Raw genomic sequence first — 20266 nt, 5'->3', positions numbered from 1 at the left:
TTTTTAAGTAAAATTGGTGAACAAATGTTTTTAAAATAATCTTTTAACCGAGTTGGAAAAGCTAAGCTTTGCAGCAAATTTTATGCATGTCAAAATTCACACATACAGATAAATATCCCGCCCTGCCCCCTTATTACACAAATTTAGCCACCACACGTCACATACACACACACACACACACACACACTGACACAAATCTAAATACAAAGGTACAAAAGATAACAAAAATTACCTCCTTTCAACACTCATATTACACGGGGAAATTTTTCAATTTTCATGACATGAAAAAAAACATTCTTAAATATGTAACACTGTATTTTAAGAATGTAATGTTTTCAAATTTAATCAAATAAGCTCCTTTAATATTTTTATGTGAAAAGCAAGTATCTTTTAGTCAAAATACAAAGCGACTGTTATGCTTCGTTGACGTTGAATGTTGACTTGTACTTGTTTTGTATATTAGCTTTACAACTATAATTACATTGAATACAGAGATATGAATATTTAAATAAGGTAAAAAAAGATATGACCAAATTATTATGAATACTTACTTACCAGAAAGGGATCATTGGTCTGTAAATTATACTGTTACCTAAAGTTTTAAAAACACGTTCTCTCATCCGTGAACTCTGGGTACATTTTATGCAATCTTGATTAATTGATACAATATAACAGTGACCAACGTTTTCATTAATAATCATGATCTACAAAAGGGTTAATTTGTTTTTAATAATTTTGGGTGTGCATTAATTTATATTTCTTTGTCTTATACCCTCAGAACCCTTAATACTTAAGTTATTAACATGAAAACTGCTGACCTTTATTATTAGCAGTTAACTTAATGACAGCCGTAGATGTCAAAGGGTTGAGATTGTTGGTGTAAAGGGGTGTTAGCCCCCCTCCCAACATTGAAACCTCTCATTTTACCCCACTCATAATTTTAAAAATATATTAGATTACCCCCCCACCAAACCTTTGAAAAATCTCATTTTACCCCGTAAAAATAAAGCTTAGACGTCCTTGATGACAGCCTACTACTTTCATTTATAAATAATCCTTGATATGCACTTCCCTGTATCCCTGAATTGAAAAGCATTGTGAACTGGACAAGAAAAATGCTCTCACTTGACATTTTCCCATAAGTCTACTTCAGGGATTAAGAAAATATTCTAAAATAATAATAAATACGACAAATTGTACACATTTTTATGTTGGTTTGTTAAAAAAGACCGCTAATTATGGCTGTAGATTGCCATAAGGTCTAGCCTGGTAATATAAGTCTGATTTAATCTGTATAATTTGGAGCATTTACATGGGATATTTGATAGCAGGGAAAATCGACCCTTCACTTAGCATTTAAGTTTTAAAAAGTAAAATTAGATAAAAGGTTTTTTTCCATTGACTATTTCTCTTGGGAAAATGAAAGTACCCTCCCTCCCCAAAGGAGAACTGTATCGGTCAATCGGTTAGTGAAATCCTTCGTAGAAATATACTATATACTTTTAAATAAGAATAGTTATCTTTAGTGATCCTTATATCCCCGTGTCTACTTGAATAGTATTGAACACACACAGGGATTCCTCTTATTCGCCGACAAAAAATTATACACTATCTTTTCAAATTAATTTCAACTTCTTTACATTTTTCTAAGAAATAGTTTTCTTGATTCTTTCAAGAAAAAGTAATACTTAAGATTATACACTTTTGTTGTCATATTAGCCTTTGTATATTTATTTGACATATTAAATAATTCAAAATGCTAAAATGGCTCTTTAAAATTTAAAATTTTAAATGCCTTATATTTTTTTAATAGTAGCTTACTATTTATGTTTGTATTGTACTAGAGGGATGAAAGTGGCTTATTCATTTTATTTCACGTTATTTCTTTTCGGCTATACCCAAGAAAAAAACAGATTAAATTAGGTAAAGTAATATATTTTTAAAAAATTGCAAAATAAGTGTAAGCTGCCAATGTAGCATATTTGCTACTAAACATTTTAAACACTTAAAGAATCTTTTTTATCATAGAGCTTTTTATTTGAAGTTTTGTTTTCTCTATTATAGGCTATTACAAATTGTTTTTGGGGGAAAAACAATCTTATTCTCATTATAATTAATACCCGAAAAAAATCAATCCTACACAAATACAAAATTATATACAGATTTTATTTATTTATAATTATTATGGAGCTACTCTTCAACTTACAAAAATAATTTTGTAGCATGAACATTCCCTCAAAAAGTTTCAGAGGAACATTTGAATTGTCTACTAAACAGCATCATATGATTTTTTTATATATTACAAATTAAGCTCATCTTTTGAATGAAATTGGGCACTGAAAAATGTCCGTTGTTTTTTTAGTTCTGTAAAAAGACATTTTTCAATTTTCAATTTGTTTATGAAAAGAAGTTTTCTTTTTAAGCTGTATAAGCAAGTGTTGAGAAGTCATTGACTTAAAATTTGTGCAAATATTCTTGTCAACTTTGATTGGGGCACAAAAAGCGCTATAAATTGTACAAGATTATGATAAATAGAATCCATTTTATTTGATGCCGGGTCAAGGATTAGAAGTAGACACCAAAGTTTAAATAGATTTTTTTTGTGTTCTGTAGGTACTTTAGGCCCTCTAGGGATTAAGCATAGAAAAAAACACCCCTCTAATTTTTCATATGTATTAAAGACGAGGGGGGGGGGGGGGATGTGCTCTACAGGCCTTTTGTGGGAAAGCGCCTATTTTTTTTAGAATTTTGATCATTTTTAAAAATTATTCTTTTATTTAATACTTGCAAGGAAACGATTATTTCATTTTTCAAGCAAATTTTTAAAAATATATTTTATTTTTGTTTTCTTGGTATCACCTTTTACTTAACGTTACGCAAGACAAGTTTGAAATATATGCTTTGACAGAGCTGAAGAAAAAAGTAAAAAAAAGAGTACAGAGCCTCTAGGTGCAAAGCCGCTAGTGTTTTTTTCTTATTACCAAATAGTTAAAAACCTGCAAGAAACCATATCAGCTCGCGAGATACTTCGTTACGGACAGACTTCATGTTATTTTTATATAAAGATAATTTTTACATATTTATCTACCGTTCATTTCTGATATATAGTTACACTAACTAACTCGATCAACAATATTTGCAAACTTGACGTCACCTATTTAATCTATCTAAAAATGTATTGTAAACTCTAATGATTGTATGAGACTTCTGTCCATTCCATAGGTAGTTATTTAGCAGGGCTTGATAAGTCTGTAGCCGCTTAATATTTGGATTGCCTCGCTGCAGTTGTATATTTATAAAATAGCTGCTGCAGATTTTCAAAAGCGAAGCTTTTCTATAATTAGGGTCGGTCCGTCCGTAACGGATACCTTTTTTCGTTTATTTAGGCATGTAAGAATTGTCCTATCGATTTCTAACTTTGAATGGTGATTCCTGTAGTAGTTAGGTACGATTTAGAAAGCGTAGCAACTCTATAATTACTACCAGAATGTCCCTACGTCTATTTTAAACATGTTGATTTTTCTACTTTTTTTACAACAAACTTTTATGTGATCTAATTATCCGATTGATCTGGTTTTGGTATACTGATTCCTGGGACAACAAAGTACAATATCATAAGTGATGCAACTCAATAATCAAGTCCTAAAAATGTAAGTATGTCCATAAACATTATCCTGTATCAAGCCGTTTTTTAACAAATTTACTTAAAATTTTGCTTCGAATCTTTTACATTTATATTCTGATTATTCAGTTCAGACACTATACAAGCGTTAATGTCCGTTTGTCCTTCCATTTCAGAGGTTCGCTTTTATGGATGTTGTCATCCTTGTTTACTTTTATATACGGCTGTTAGTCCAATTTTGTTAGGGCTTCAGCTGCAATCAATTCAAATTAGTATATTTGGCTGTGGATTAGTTAAAATTGGACGGACATTGGGACTGGACTAAAATAATACATTTCTATCTACTTGTACTTCATTTACTTTTTCTCTTTTATATCCTTAGATTTATCTATCTTTCTATAATACATTATATTTTGCACAGCGATTATCTTTAATTATTTGTTCTTATATAAATTACACTTAACATATGACATTATTAAATTAAGAGAGCAAGTACATCTTCCTTCGATATACTTTACATATTTAATAAGTATTATCAGATATTTATTAAAACAAAGTGTTCAGTATATTCATAAACATTCTGGAAAGCTAGAAAATAACAAATTCCCATAAACATGTATTATGAAGTTCACTTGAAATAATTACAAGAACTTAGTTTTTAATGTACCTTAATTCTTTAACATCAAACACTTTGCAAAGCCAAAAAAGTAAACTTAATACTTTGTTTTGTGAAATTTTTTTATTGGACAATATTACATATGTTTAAAATGCAGAATCCTAATGTGTATAATTATTTATATCTATGTGGTGCATCCCACAGAGTGTGCCGTCATTTCCACCTAATTATGAAATTGCATTCATATTACCGCCAAATTTAAGACCTATTTATTATTTTGTTGAATTCTTGTCTTACCTAAAACGATAACTTTTTTTCATAATATTGAAAATGAGTCTCTTTCAATATGACTTTTTTAATCTGTTAGGCATTGCAAATCAAAATGTCTGAATAATAAAAGAACAATAACATCGACCATTATTAAACTTGATATTGCCAATAAAGAATCATTTTGAAATATCAATATTTTGCGGTCATATTTTTTTACGGCTAATCTGATTTGTTTCTCTTATAATATCAATGCTATTAAGAATAATTTAAAGCCTTTATTGATTTTAAGTTATTTGCTTACATTTATAGTAAGACTTGTCAATGATCTGCTATTCTTATATTTGATTGTTATACGGTATTAAAAGCACACCCAAAATAATGCCGGACATTTAAATTAAATAGAAAGCATAGCAACAAAACTCTGTTCTTTTACATTTACAGGGAAGACCAGGGATAAGGGGGAATAAATGATAATAGTTATTTCTCGCATCGTATTATAAACGGCTTTCCGCGGATATAGAATGTACAATTATAAGATTAAAACTAGTTTTTTTTAGCCCCGAGGTGCCGAAGGCACCGGCTAAAAAACTGGTTTTAATCTTATGGTTGTACATTTTTATATTCATAGAAAGCTGGATATAATACGATGCTAGACATAGTTTTTTCGTATGGATGAGAACCGGTTCCTATCCACCGGATTCGAATGAATACGAGAAAAATATTTTTGTCATTCTAGTCGTTTAATTCCTATAATATAATTTTAATCCATTAATAGTGCAATTAGTTATATTTTAGATTTCTCTAATGAAAATTTCTTTAAATGACATTTTAGATATTAAGTTTCACTTATAGCAATCAAGTTTATTTATTTTGTTTCATTAAGTATTCTTTAATCCCTGGCAGGGGTTGAGTCCTTGTTTTGACATTTAGGCAAATTATTGGCTTTAATCCCGATTAAAAAAGAAAAACTATTTGTAAGCAATACTTTTTTTGGGCGGGGGGAGGATACACAAACAGAGACTTGAGATTTATTTGGGTAATTAGTCAGGATTAAAGAAAAGAAGCCGTCAATTCTGTGCTTTATCTCAGTAATTTAATCAGTTTAGGATAGATAAAACGACGCGAGGGTAAACACAGTAAATGATGCTAAAAGTTAATAATGCTTTTATGGATTATACAATGTTAAATATTTTTAATATTTCATCAACGAAGCTAATTTTAAATATAAGTCTCATTGTCCGAATATCAAACATGTTCAGAGGAGAATATTATATGTATAGTTTAAATTTTTGATATAATAATCATTTATGAAAATACACCTTTTCTGTCTGCATGCCCATAAAACTATGGGGACAATTAGACTTGAATATAATGTTAGTTAGAATGGACAAATTGCATGAATTTATTTGCTCTCGTTCTTGCATAGTCCCTGTTTATGTGAACTCTTTAAGCAGAAGAAAAAAATAGCAAATATAGGATCTCACGAAATGATAATATGAAAATACATGCACCTGTTTCAAATTTAAACAAGGAATATAATATACACAAAAGCCAAGGAAACATAGACTTTATTCTACAGATGCTTTTATGATAATAACTTTTCTAATCTTTCTAATAATTAATATTATTAAAGGGGTAGTTTCACGAAATGCATTTGAACTTAATTTAGTGAACCGCATATTTTTTCCTGGTGAATTGTTAAACTGCATTTATAAGGCATATAATTGAAAGAGTTTCAATTTTCTACCGCGTAGTTTTTAAAATATCAAGACTTGAAAATCGTCTTTTTAAATTGCATATGTCACAAAAAGACTATTTTCAAGTCTTGATATTTTCAAAACTACGTGGTAGAAAATTTTAATTCTTTCAAATATATGCCATATAATTATAGTTTAACCCATTAACTAGCAAAAAATATGCGGTTCACTAAAATAAGTTCAAATGCATTTCGTGAAACTACCCCTTTGGGTGAATTGGACAATATCATTTACAAAAGTTTTGTCAAAACAGGTCTAAAAATGACTTGAATAGAGTTGCTAGCTTTCTTACGGACGGACAAAAATATGTAAATATTTTTTGGTGCAACTTTTTATTTCAACATAAATGTTAACATTGAATTCGCAATTGAAAAGAATTTGTTTGTAACGTAGGACAAAGTTTATTTCGAGTGGCTATCTACTAAAGAGGAAGAGAAAATTAAATTGAAATTCTGGAAAAGAAAGAAATAAAGCAGCCACATGTTTTATAATTTTAAATTCAAATTATTTTTGTCAGTAATGAATGGACTTTTTACATTTCTATGGGGAGTACAGTTTTAATTTTAGAAGTCAAAAGAAATAAAACAATTTTGTCCAAAACTAGAGTACCAAAAACAAGCTTATATATTTTTTCAGAACTGTTTTTCAGTACCTAATGATTTTTAAAAATGTAAGTATGGTTCAAAAATATCAAGGACAACGTAAATAAGTTTGCACCTTTCCAAGTTACATTCAAAAGCTGTTTGAAAAACAAGCTTTTAATTTAATAAATTATAAAAGAAAAATTCATCTGTGATGACGTAATTGGACAAATTAAAACAGTTGACGTAGGGAAATATAACTTTTGAGAAAATTTTGAATTTCAAATTCTTGAAATATCTTGAACAAATTCTTATTTTGGAAGTTCTGTGAAAGTTGTAAAGTCTTCAATCATGTTTCACGGAATATTTGATTAAAATCTGTTTCTTTTTAAACTTAAATATGCAAGGTTGTATTACACAAGTAGTCAATTCTGACTCTGAATTGATTTGACCAAAAGAAACCCATTGTAGGAACAATCTGACTATATTATTGGTTAGAAGTGTACAAGTATCTTTAAATTTCATCCATTCATGAGGTCTTATGACAAAACTTTTCTTGAGGAAATTATATGTTCCTACCAGCTAACCTAATCATATCTTTTTGTCTTATTGTATCTATTTGTATCAAATTATATATCTATCATAACTATCTATCTATTCAGCTGATTGTGGAGACTACAACGAAGATGATTACCCCGACCATATGTATCTATCTAATTATATATCTATCTATCCTAACTATCTATCTATTCAGCTGATTGTGGAGACTACAACGAAGATGATTACCCTGACCATATGTATCTATCTAATTATATATCTATCTATTTTAACTATCTATCTATTCAGCTGATTGTGGAGACTACAACGAAGATGATTACCCCGACAATACGTATCTATTTAATTATATATCTATCTATCCTAACTATCTATCTATTCAGCTGATTGTGGAGACTACAACGAAGATGATTACCCCGACCATACGTATCTATCTGATTGTATATTTGTACCTGCCCAGAACCCTCAAATAGAAAAGAAAATCATGGAAAATCACAAGAAACACAAGTAAGTATTGTATTTTTTTAACACACCTACGGCGAACCATTGAACCTAGGCCTTTAGGCTTTAGGTGTAATTGGGGGGGGGGGGGTCGTAGTTGACAATCTACGTTCGATTTTAGATTAGAAAATTAAAAGAACTTATTTCAAATGGCGATATCTCTTGGGGGTGAAGGCTCGCAGTAATAGCATTTTCATTAGATAGGCGTTTTCGGAGATAGAGGTTTTTTGAGATGACCCGTTCTATGAACTTGAAATAATAAGGAGCTTTACTGTAAATGAGAACACTATCAGCTTAGCAGTTGGCGAGATCTTAAGCTACAGATAGACATACACACATCTTATTGCATTGTATATGAATAATATAATAGAAATTCAATTGCAAACATTAAAAGACCAGTTACAAAAAAAAAGGTTTAAACAATTTAAACACCTAAATCACAAACGGTCATAACACGTCAATATAAACACATAATTAAAACACAATAATATGTAACTAACTGTAAGGCAAGTAAAATTCTTTCATTGAAATGTACCTTTTCCTAATTAAAATTTTATGTTTCTTGTTATCTTTCTAAATTGCACTACAACAAAATTTTATATTTATTTTTACAATTCCCACCAATTTTTCGTGACACTTTTGATATCCGAAGAATAACATGTTATGTTTTATAATCAGGGATGCTTGAATAGGTTCAGAAATTTAAAAGGATGTGCATTTTCTTTGCTTATTTACGTAAAAACTTTACTTTAAATTGTTTCTCTTTTCAATTTCACAAGACTAGTTACTGTGTCTTAATGATTAAGTTCTCGGCAGAAATGTGGCAGAAAAATAGCGTAGAACCATCTCAGAACTTAAATTCAGAAATAGAATGAATAAAAACCAACCTTGGATCTATATTAAGCTTCCTCAAATTTGAAATTATTGTTTGGTTAATGTGATATCATCAAACATACAATAACTTTCAAAATTTTCTTAGAACTAACTAGAAATATTATTATACATCATCTATGGAGTTGTGTAAAAGTTACATTCCTTCGTACCCCTTCAACCTCGTATAATAACACGTGATGTAGGGTTCAAATATTGTGGAATGGATTGATGCTTTAAAATGTTTGAAAAGTTATGATTTATTGATGTTTGTTCTTCACAATTCAATATTTGGTATTGGGAGACAAAATTTTATTTCTCTGGGATCTTCATATTTGATTAGGGAAGCATTTTTAAATTCATTTATTGAAATATTTTGTTATATTTAAATTTTTTACACCTATAAAAAATTTCACTTTTAAATAACCTGAAGAAAAAAGGAACTCGTTAAAAAAAGAGTTACTACAATGTTATCATTTGCGTGCACATAGTTTTTCCATGGGGATGTATTTTTTGAAGGGGTTAAAAAGTCAAAAGCATGCCTTCCTAATTTATAAATGTGATTTACTTGGCATTAATTCTTTTAATTCTTCATGTTTCCAAATTTATCATTTGAAAAATGCTAAGATTTTTTTTGTTTGTCCTTTAAGTTTTTGCTAACCACTGAACTGATTTATTTCTACAAATTAGGGAAGCTTCATATTAGCCTATGGATGTGTTTAGGCTAACTCTTTGTTTAATTATGTCTCTGTAAGTATTACAGCTATTTTCTGCTTAAATTTACCGCTTTAGCTACAGAACCTCTAGATGCTAGGGGCGCTTTTAAAAAAAGTGAACTAAAATTCTTTTAATCTTGAATGTCTGAACAAAGATTACTAGGAAGATTAGATATCTTTAGTCAGCTCAATTGCTCAAACGATGAATATTAGATTTTATATGTTGTAGACATATAAATAAAAAAGAAAGGGAGAGGTCATTTTCTAGTAAATCCCGTAAAGGTGTGTGTTATAAGGCCTAAAAATAGTAGTAGAACGATAAGGTGCTCTAGATATATGTATTCCCTATTGAATAGAACAATAGGGAAATTTTTTTTTTTTTTTGATAACCGTACCTGGATTATCTAAAAAAAATACGAAATTTCTATCAAACGCTTTGTTTGGCTCCAACTGACAAAAATTAAAAAAAATATAATTATAATAATAATGTTTTCTATAGGTACAAGGTAAAGGTTAAGAACAATCTATACCATTAAACAAAGGAAGAAGTCATTCTTTACAGGTTGATTTATTATAATTATATTTTTTTTTATTTGTGTCAGTTTGAGCCAAACAAAGCGTTTGATAGAAATTTCAGATATTCCAGGTACGGTTATCAAAAAAAAAAAAAAAAATTTCTTCCCTATTGTTCTATTCAATAGGAAATACAAATATATAGAGCACCTTATCGTTCTACTACTATTTTTAGGCCTTATAACACACACCTTTACGGGATTTACTAGAAAATGACCTCTCCCTTTTTAATTGTGTAAAAAAAGAGTTGGGATTTTATTTCATCCACAAATAAAAAAATCTAATCTGAAAGTAGTTCTGGGAGTTAGAAAATTGTGGAGATACAGTAGATGCCTCCAGAAACCGCCATACGCCTGTGATAATACGATGGTTTTCGCAAGCAAAATCCAAGCGCTATAACTCTTTTTTATAAGCAGTACTTTCACTTATCTCTTTAAAACATTAAAATAATATCTTTTTCTCGTATTAATTCGAATCTGGTGGATAGGAACCGGTTCTTATCCACACGAAAAAAACTATGTCTAGCATCGAATTATATCCAGCCTTTTACGAATATAGAAATGTACATACAATCATAAGACTAAATCCAGTTTTAATCTTATGATTGTACGTTCTGGATCCGCGGAAAGCTGTTTATAATACGATGCGAGAAATAATTATTACTTTATTTAATTTTTAACGACATATGCAGAATTTTTTTTCTATGTTGATTAGTGATGGGAATCCGGATCCGGAATCCGGATCCGGAATCCGGAATCCGCCCAATTTTCGGCCAATTTTGGAATCCGAATCCGGATCCGGAATCCGTTTTTTATAGCGGATTCCGGATTCTAAATTGGCAGGCTAAAATTACCGTCTTGAGTTCTTTTTTTTACAACTCCCTCTTTTTGAAGGCAAAGATCACCCCCCCCCCCACACACACACACCACCTTCTCCCCCCCATTTCTTCCCACATAAACCACGAAGTTGATATACCAGATGATAACACAGAGCTTTCATTGTCAGGCCAGCGATCACGTGATGAGCTATTCAATTCCAAGACCTCAGATTGGACAGCCAACGATCACGTGATGAAGTGCAATCCACTCACCAGCCCTCTAATTGGCTGTACAGTGATCACATGACATAAAAATATACACACTCCCGTTAGAAAATACCAAGCACATTTTTAGGACATAAGTAGCACTTAAATTTTTTTCTACATAACAAATTTTAATAATTACTAATGTGATGTAAATGTTTTAGTTATGCTGGAAGTCAACACTTTAAACAAATCAAGGCTTCAACCAAGTAACATAGTGATAAATTAACGAAAAAAGCTATCCTTCTGTGACGGACGGCCTTTTAAAATACTGCTAGAATCCGGAATCCGAATCCGGAATCCGCCAAAAATGAGAATCCGGAATCCGCAAGAATCCGTCACTTTTTTTGACGGATTCCTTCAGAATCCGGAATCCGAATCCGGCCCAAAAATTCGACGGATTCCCATCCCTAATGTTGATTCTCTATTATCAAAGGGGGGGGGGGCGAAAGTGACACTTTTTGAAACCAAAACTAAAAGTCAAAGGAACTCAACTAAAAAAAAGAGTTACAGGTCTGACATTTTGCATGGCAGTTGCTTTATAGGGGTACAATATGGAACTGTGAAGAAACGGCGGCGCAACCGCCGAGAAAAGGCAACAAAAATTACGGCGGGAAACGGCGGTTTTCGGCGGTTGCGCCGCCGTTCTTCACAGTTCCATATTGTACCCCTATAAAGCAACTGCCATGCAAAATCTCAGACCTGTAACCCTTTTTTTAGTTGAGTTCCTTTGTTGACTCTTAGTTTTGGTTTCAAAAAGTGTCACTTTCGCCCCCCCCCCCCCCCTTTACAAACTCTAAAAGGCTTTGAATGAAACACTAAACTTATCTCGTATGAAAATTATTTGGTAAAATGTTTTGCAAATTTTTTAAAATTTCTTGATTAACAATAGTTATAGTTTTTAATTATATTTAACAATGTTTTTATTCATTCATCACCCAATTATCTTTATTTAATTTTTAATTGGATTTTCTTAGTTTTAACCTCAAAAGAACCGAGAATAGTTATTTCTCGCATCGTATTATAAACGGCTTTCCGCGGATATAGAAAGTACAATTATGAGATTAAAACTAGTTTTTTTAGCCCCGAGGTGCCGATACATGATTGTACATTTCAATATTCGTAGAAAGCTGGAAATAATACGATGCTAGACATAGTTTTTTTCGTATGGATGAGAACCGGTTCCTATCCACCGGATTCGAATGAATACGAGAAAGAATTATTCCCAATTATCATACAATGCACATAAAACTAACCCTGAATCAATAGACGCAGCCCATCCACTCGTCATTTAGGGAGTTATTACGTTGGGATATAACTAAATCCGATAAAAATTTTTCGGCTGCCATGCAGGATTCTCGATATTTATGCCTGACAAGTTCAGACAAAGGTCTTCAATCAAAAGGTTTGTTGTCTGCAATATCGTATTCTACCGTCCCCTGAAATAACCATCTATTTCTACATATAAAAAATCTGTTTTAGATGTAACTTTGTTTATGTTTTCAGGGGTATTAGTCCAGCAGAAGCGGACATAAACCTTCTAGAGACAGCCAGGAGGTGTGAGTTGTACGGTGCTAAATTACATCAAGGACAGGCAAGTATTTTAAAACTATATATGCTTCTTAATTTTTATTAGTCACATTCAAATATTAAACTTGACATTCTTTTAACCGACATATTTCTATCTTAATATAAATTATAGAATCCATTATTTTTTAGTAGAGGGACCCCCCCCCCCCCAACCTCTTTTCTTCTATAGAAACTAATATAGAATTCTGCCTATTTTTTCCTTGTAAGTGATAGCTTAATTGTTTGTCAGTCCTATACCAAAATTAAATAATTTCTTTTTCCACTAGGACCAAGACGGAGTAGCCTTTGGACTTGCTGTGGTGCACAGTGGAATCAATATCTTCCAAAACTTTGCCAAAATAAAAACTTTCTCGTGGGCCAAGATCAGAAAACTCAGCTTCAAACGAAAGAAATTTCTGATTAAACTTCACCCAGAGGTTAGTTACCACTTTTTTTCAGGCGCCTCAGACTAAGGGTGCCGGGATTTATATGCGATCTCGTAATCCAAGTATCATTGAGAAGCATCTCATAGTAATCTAAAAATCAACTTAGTACCTATCAGGTATTAGAAAGATTTATAGAAATTAATAGTTTGATGAAGATAAAATGCTTACTTAGTAATAAAAATAGTAGGTAGGATTTAAACTTTGAAATACATAGGACAAAACAAAATTGTATAGGGTGCCACAATGTTTCATTTAGCTTCCTAGAATGTCTTCCTAGATAACGAGATCGCAACGTAAATCCTCCCTCCTTAAAACTTCACCCTTCATTTGTACTTTGAATTTTTCTCGAAGTACTTTCAAACTTTTTGTATATTAAAACTTGGGTTGCCTAATGAAATAAAAAACTGTATAAATATTTTTTTTCAAAACAAGACCTATGATTAATCGTCATTTGAAATTTGTTAGGACTCGAACATATTACCCACTTTAATACTGATTAAATCAAAATGTCTATGTTAGGACTCGAACATAGTATCAACTTTATTATTGATTGAATATCCATGTTATTAGGGTTATTTCAAGGAGGTTGTCGAGTTTATCTTCCCCGAGCGAAACCAGTGCAAAAACTTCTGGAAAAAATGTGTCGAACATCACGGATTTTTCAGGTAACGTTTTTGGCTTTGGCTCAATTATGCTTGGAAGTGCAGCTACTATAAAACCTTAGCATGTCCCCCAGGAGTAGGCAAAGTTAAGAATAACAGTAATAGCCAAACAAAATTATAGATTTTCAATTAGTCCCGAAATAAAAATGTCAAATTTAGTTATTCATTGATTATACCTGCCGCCAATATAGTGCGATCTTAGATTTGTTATTTACGTTACTCAAATTTTTCATTGCTCTCTTTGCTTCACACGAAAGTTTTATGAAATGATTTGTAGCGTAGCTTCTCTATACCTCACATTGTCTGTCCGTCCGCTCTTACCGCTTTATTATTTACTCAGCAGCTATAAACTCGAATGTTATCAGAGATAGAATCTTGAAATTTTGCTGATCAATACCTATACATCTACTAAATTTTTCTCATGTCTATTTTTTTTACGAGCTCTGCTACTTATGGTGGATTTCCTCCTTATATGATTTAAACTAAAATGTAAATTTTGTCCAGGTGTTTAGAGACTCCGGCTAGAACCAGAGAAAAATCCAGAATTATGAGTCGCGGGTCTTCCTTTAGGTATGTCAATTTCTTTTGTTTTAAGAACTGGTTTTAATACAGTGGAAAAGAAAAGGAGTCGGTGCCATTATCAGGATTTTGGGTATACATATATAAAGTCTTAATTGGAACAATGCATGCTTGATTGCCTAATTTATTTTTATTACATAAAAGATAAAGAAACTAAATAGGGGGTTGAAGAACCGGAAATGACTTTTCTTAAAACATATTTTTTTTAACTGTCCCGCTACCGTTCCTTTACAGTACAATGTTGTTCCTGTAATGAAGCTGCAATTCTACTTTTCAGGGGAAGGTGGAGTTCCTTTGTGGTTTAGTTATATTTTAAAGTTATGCATTAAAAACCCCTCCCTTGTTTTCATGAATATGATTATGAAATGATCATCTTGTTTAACTTTACGCCATTTCATAACCCAGACATTAAATTGAGCAGAAAATTGCAAATAAGTGAATCTTAACATTTTACTCGGCACAAAAAGGAAAATATATCTCTGTGTAAAAGAAAATAACATTAAATAAATTAACTTCAATTTCTCCTTGTTTACTTTCTCGATATTTGAGGATTGATTTTGGATTTAATTTGATGTTTTAGTTGGACATATGAAAAAATTGAAGATAATTATGTCCATAAGAAGTGCAGCTATGACAACCAAAAATCAGTTAGAAGCAGATAGAGTGGATATTGGGCTGTTAATTACACTGGTCCCAAAGTTTCATAACCCTGTTATCTTATTCGTTTTCTTAGAAAGTTTGGGTACTAAATTTTGATTGTTCAGTACAAACCCAGTAGTAGTGTTCAAACTTTTAAACCAATTATTTTAATCTAAAAAAAAGGGGTAATCTTGTTTACTATCATCGGGAATATATATCAATTGTCCATTGTCTTATTCCTGAAGATCACAAATTAGAAATTGATTTTTGTCATTGAAAATAATTTTTTTGTAAATCACCTGTATAATCTTGACTTGAAAACTTTTCTTAGAAATGCATTACAAAAACAAACTAAGGAAATAAAATTAAATTATTCAGATTCTAATGTATAAGATTAATAAATTCCTAAGTTTAGTAATTCAGGTAAGTTATAGTATCATGGGTGTCAACACTAGTCCAATTTAAAACCGTATTTTGTTTTTTTGCAGAGCATATAATAAAGTACCAATTAAAGGTAAATTTGGTTACGATTTTTTGCATGATTTAACTATTTATTAGCTTAAAAAATTAATATACTTAGAACAACAATAAAAAGTTTTGACACCCGTGTTTTAAGATACCTTTCTGCAGATGCATTTCTGAGGCTCATGTTTAGAATACAAAGTTGTGTGATAGTAATTTCAAGTACCCTTCAGGCTTATGCAGGTTTAGGCCAGGCATATTATACAATGAATCGTGATTTTTTAAACAGAAAATGATTGAATTGATTGTATGGCTCACTGTTAGGTTTCTTTTATTAGGTTGAAATCAAGTTGGTTTAGTTGGGTAGATGCAATCGATCTAGTATACGCATAGAATCACAGGATTTGAGCCACCCCAATGCCTGAGGTTCTATTCATTAGGGTTAATTTAAGTAGGACAACTGTCATATTAAACCCAGGCCATGAGTAATATTGAGTATGAGTTAGCTCCGGTAAGGTCTGACATTTGATGCTAATTTATCCATTGTTGAGCTTATACTTCCTAGGGTTGTATTTAATTCCTTTACATGAGAACACAACAATAAATTCAATAGGACTTCTACGATACTAAGTTACATCTGTCTTTCCTTCCTCATGTTGTATATTATCCCTGTTTATGTAAACATAAATAAATAAGGCCCTGTCATTTTTTTTTTTTCAATGCAGAAATCTAATCCATGTTATTCGTGGTTCAAGTAGACAATATGCTGGAAATTTATTCCTATTTATTCTTTCATTTGCCAGATTTTGCCTCTCTTTATGGAATATAATACCCATTTTATGAATAAGCAGCATTGTTTATTACATTGTAATTATTTGTTTTGTTTTGATTTGTTTTAGAAGTTATTTTGTCTTAAGGATTCTATCTTTTTATTATAAAAAAGTAACATAATAATTACCTGTCTGTACTGTACCATAAACTGCTGCCCCGACACTACTATCCGATACAAGGAAACCTCTTATAGGTCCCGGTAAGCCAAGGTTAGGTAATAACTAGTGGGATCTTAGGGGAATAGACAATGGACGATAAATTGATGCACATTCCAGTTTGATACATAAAGTTAACCTTAATTTTTTTTCTAAACTGCTACAGTGGCGTGCACAAGATTTCTAAATGAGGGTGGTAAAAAAGGAGAAGGCAAGACTCTAATTTAAATTTCAAGGGTACAACACACCGTTGAACTGAGGTGGATTCTTTTTTAAAAATTAGGGTCGCTGCTTCGCTGCCTCATCAAAATTGTTTTTGTGAAAAATACTCTAAAATCACATAAATTAAATAAAAGCATAGAAGGTTATTAACATACGATTTCATTTAATTTTTGTAGATTTTTTGTGTAATTTTAGAGGATTTTTCACAATAATAATTTTGGTGAGACAGCAACCCAAAATGTTTTAAAGAATCCACCTAAGAGGTAGTTTGAACAACCCAATCAAGATTAAAACTAATGTTTTTATGCCAACAAGTGAGAGCTTGTTTATACAACTTAGGGATCTCTATAAATAACACTCCAATGTTTCCTCACTCCCTGATCTAATCCATGTACAAGAACACTATAGTCAACACAATAAACATTAATAAAAGGTATCTTTTACTTTCAGGTATAGTGGTAGAACACAGAAACAAATCAAAGAACACGTTAGAGAGAACTTTGTTAAGAGACAATCATTTCAAAGGTAAAAATGAAAATTCTCCATTTTTTCCTTTTTCCTTACAGATTTATTACACAGAAGTTATACATATATATAGGGACCATTCGTCCGACAGCCTAACCTGTCACTGAGATTCATAAAACTGTAGTCCCTCTACTTGGGCCTTGTTCTTAACATGTCGTATGATTTTGTTATTTACAGTTTGCAGTTGTTTTTATTTTTGCATTTAAATACTGTGCCATTACTTGTTTAATAATAACTCTCACAGATGTTTTAAGCCCGTTTTAAGATCTTAAGAAATAGGGAAATGGACGATAAATTCATTTTCATCATAAATTAAGATTAACAAAATGACCCCTTTGCAAATTAAATCTATGTGTGGAAAAGATTGGACACTAAAGGTTTAAAGAACCAAATACAGATTTGATAAAAAAGGGTTTTGGCCAAGGAATGGGAGTTTTTTTTAATAAAATTCAATGTTCCTTTTAGCTAAATTTTGTAGAACCCATTATTATGTTATTTAATACTTACATTTTTCTAGGCATGTTCGATCTCTAAATGGAAGTACGGTGACCATGGGCATGAGTGTTTCAGCCCAGCCCCTCCTACCCCTAGCAGACAATCAGCTTGGTGAGTTTTATATTTCAATAGGCGCGGCTGCTTCTTACATTTACACTTTGACACTATTTATCCACTTGAAGCTTTATTTTTTTTATATTTTAATCAAAATAAGTGGTTATGTAATGTTTAAGTGTATAACTATAAAAGCATCGGATTACTAACTTTTCATAAAGAGTAAGACACTTAGGATAAATAAAATATAATTTTAAGAAAATTAAAAGTGGACATTTTATGAACGTTAAGCACTTTACTGCAGTCGAGCTAAATATTTTTTTTAAATACTGGACAAATCGAGGTTTTGTTAATACTTTTCAACAATATATTATCCTATTCATAGTAGACCAAAAAAAAATTAAACTCGCTGCTCTAAATTGTTTTATTTTTCTCATTAATGAATAAAACCCTTTGTTTAATAAGATTTATTTCTCCTAAATGTCTCCTTCTTGAAATATAATATAATCGGTGAAGGGTTCTTACTTTTAACTATCACATTTCTTATGGGTTTGTAATATTAACATTAACATATTATTATTGTATTTTATTCTAAATTATATTTTGTGAATTAAATCCGCAAAACTTTTGAATAGGGTAAAATTCGCTTTGTCTTAAAAGTTTAAAAGGAGGGCTTTCATATCAAAGAAACGGCAAAGCTCATAACTTTGAACTTAAAGGGGACTATCCACGAATAAGAGAAGGGATTCAAAGCACCTTCCAGCATTGATCCAGAGTATTTTTTAGTAATTATACTAGGTTTATGTTTAATATTTGGTTCATCGACTAAAAAGTTAGGTTTCACCAAGGTTTTATATGAAAAAAAAACCTTTTAAATGTTAAGTATTTTTAGGAGCAATATCATCAAATGTTTTGATGAGTTCAAACTGTTGTTTAAAAGCCTTGACACAAAAGTATATTATTTTGATTAAAAATGTATATTTAGAAAAGGGTTGGTAATTTGTAATATTGTAAACAGTTTAATTAATGTACTTTTGCAATTTACAGCATTTGATGCTTTTCTTTCGTGTTCTTTTATTTTGTCTTTTGAACTCAACAAACCATTTGATGATATTGCATCAAATAAATGCTTTACATTTCAAAGTTTTAACATATAAAACCATGGTGGAACCTAACTTTTTAGTCGATAAACCAAATATTAAACATAAACCTAGCATATTTACTAAAAAATATATGGATCAATGCTGGAAGGTGCTTAGAATCACTTGCTTTTGTTCGTGGATAGTTCCCTTTAATTATGATACTTTAATCACAATATTTTTTTATTAAAATAGCTTCTCTCTAACTATTTAAAGGGGGGGGGGGGGGGCTGATGTGCCACTTTTTGAAACCAAAACTAAAAGTCAAAGCAACTCAACTAAAAAAAGAGTTACAGGTCTGAGATTTTGCATGGCAGTTGCTTAATAGGGTTACAATATGGAACTGTAAAGAAACGGCGGCGCAACCGACGAAAACCGCCGTGAAAAGGCAAAAAAAAATCGGCGGGAAACGTCGGTTTTCGGCGGTTGCGCCGCCGTTTCTTCACAGTTCCACATTATACCCCTATAAAGCAACTGCCATGCAAAATCTCAGACCTGTAACTCTTTTTTTAGATGAGTTCCTTTGTTGACTTTTGGTTTTGGTTTCAAAAAGTGGCACATCCGCCTCCCCCCTTTATAGTTTTTAAGATAAAATATTCAATTTCCTGTATTTAATATAGACAAGAATAAAATCAATAATGATATGATAATTTAAACTAAATTTATTTGGTTGTTAATGCAATATGAATAATGATTGTGCTTTTGGGTGGTTTTGGAAAATATTGGCTTCTCTATCTATCTAACTAAACTAATAAAAGTTATTTAACACAAGCAGGGAAATGACAAGGGCAGATATATTAATCTTATCGCGAGCTTATATGTCTTATATTCTACTTTGTTTGCTAGTATAGATTGGATGGAAGAAAGGGTTTTAAATTGCTCTAACTGCCATTGTCCTTTCCCTCCCTGGAATACAATAGTTTGTTAAAAAAATGTAACCCAAACTCAATCCACTGATGTCGCGTGTAGTTAAACTTATGTAAACAACTTCTACACACAAATACATTTACAATTAAAAGTTTAAAATTCTTTTGGATGTGAGGAGTGAATTTGTTTTCATTTTGTATAAACTATTGTATCCAAGTTCATGTGTGCAAGGTTATGTAGTAAAGGTTGACAAATAAAGCTTTAATTTAAAATTTCTGAAAGATTTTTCTTGTTCTACGCATATTTTTTTATAGTTTAAGGCAGGGAGAGGAGTTTAATCATGTCAAATGAGCATTTTTTTAATTTCCACAATTTGTACATGCAAAAAGCTTGTTTTCTTATTTTTTTCAAAAATGATAGTTTGAATATTTTGATTAGAATAAGGGGAGCTTAATTTGTCTACCATGAGATACAATGAT

General features: G+C 31.1%; 1 protein-coding gene across 5 annotated transcripts in view; it reads left to right on the top strand.

Annotated features, from left to right (window-relative positions):
- The window catches only part of Cdep (Chondrocyte-derived ezrin-like domain containing protein), a 153706-nt gene that overhangs the window by 60903 nt on the left and 72537 nt on the right, over window positions 1-20266 (top strand). For 3 of the 5 annotated variants that reach the window (XM_080150678.1, XM_080150677.1, XM_080150674.1), the window contains exons 6-12: window positions 7785-7908; window positions 12649-12736; window positions 12999-13148; window positions 13728-13822; window positions 14324-14389; window positions 17158-17232; window positions 17750-17838. In XM_080150678.1, coding sequence (XP_080006804.1) covers window positions 7785-7908; window positions 12649-12736; window positions 12999-13148; window positions 13728-13822; window positions 14324-14389; window positions 17158-17232; window positions 17750-17838 — 687 coding nt within the window. The remainder of the gene's footprint in view (window positions 1-7784; window positions 7909-12648; window positions 12737-12998; window positions 13149-13727; window positions 13823-14323; window positions 14390-17157; window positions 17233-17749; window positions 17839-20266) is intronic. The other 2 variants (XM_080150679.1, XM_080150676.1) reach the window with 1 other exon arrangement.

Source organism: Acartia tonsa, chromosome 2, assembly GCF_053477335.1.
Source record: "Acartia tonsa isolate MP-2025a chromosome 2, ASM5347733v1, whole genome shotgun sequence".
NCBI lineage: Eukaryota > Metazoa > Arthropoda > Copepoda > Calanoida > Acartiidae > Acartia > Acartia tonsa.
Note: the sequence above shows the minus strand (reverse complement) of the source record. Positions and strands in the feature narration are given on the sequence as shown.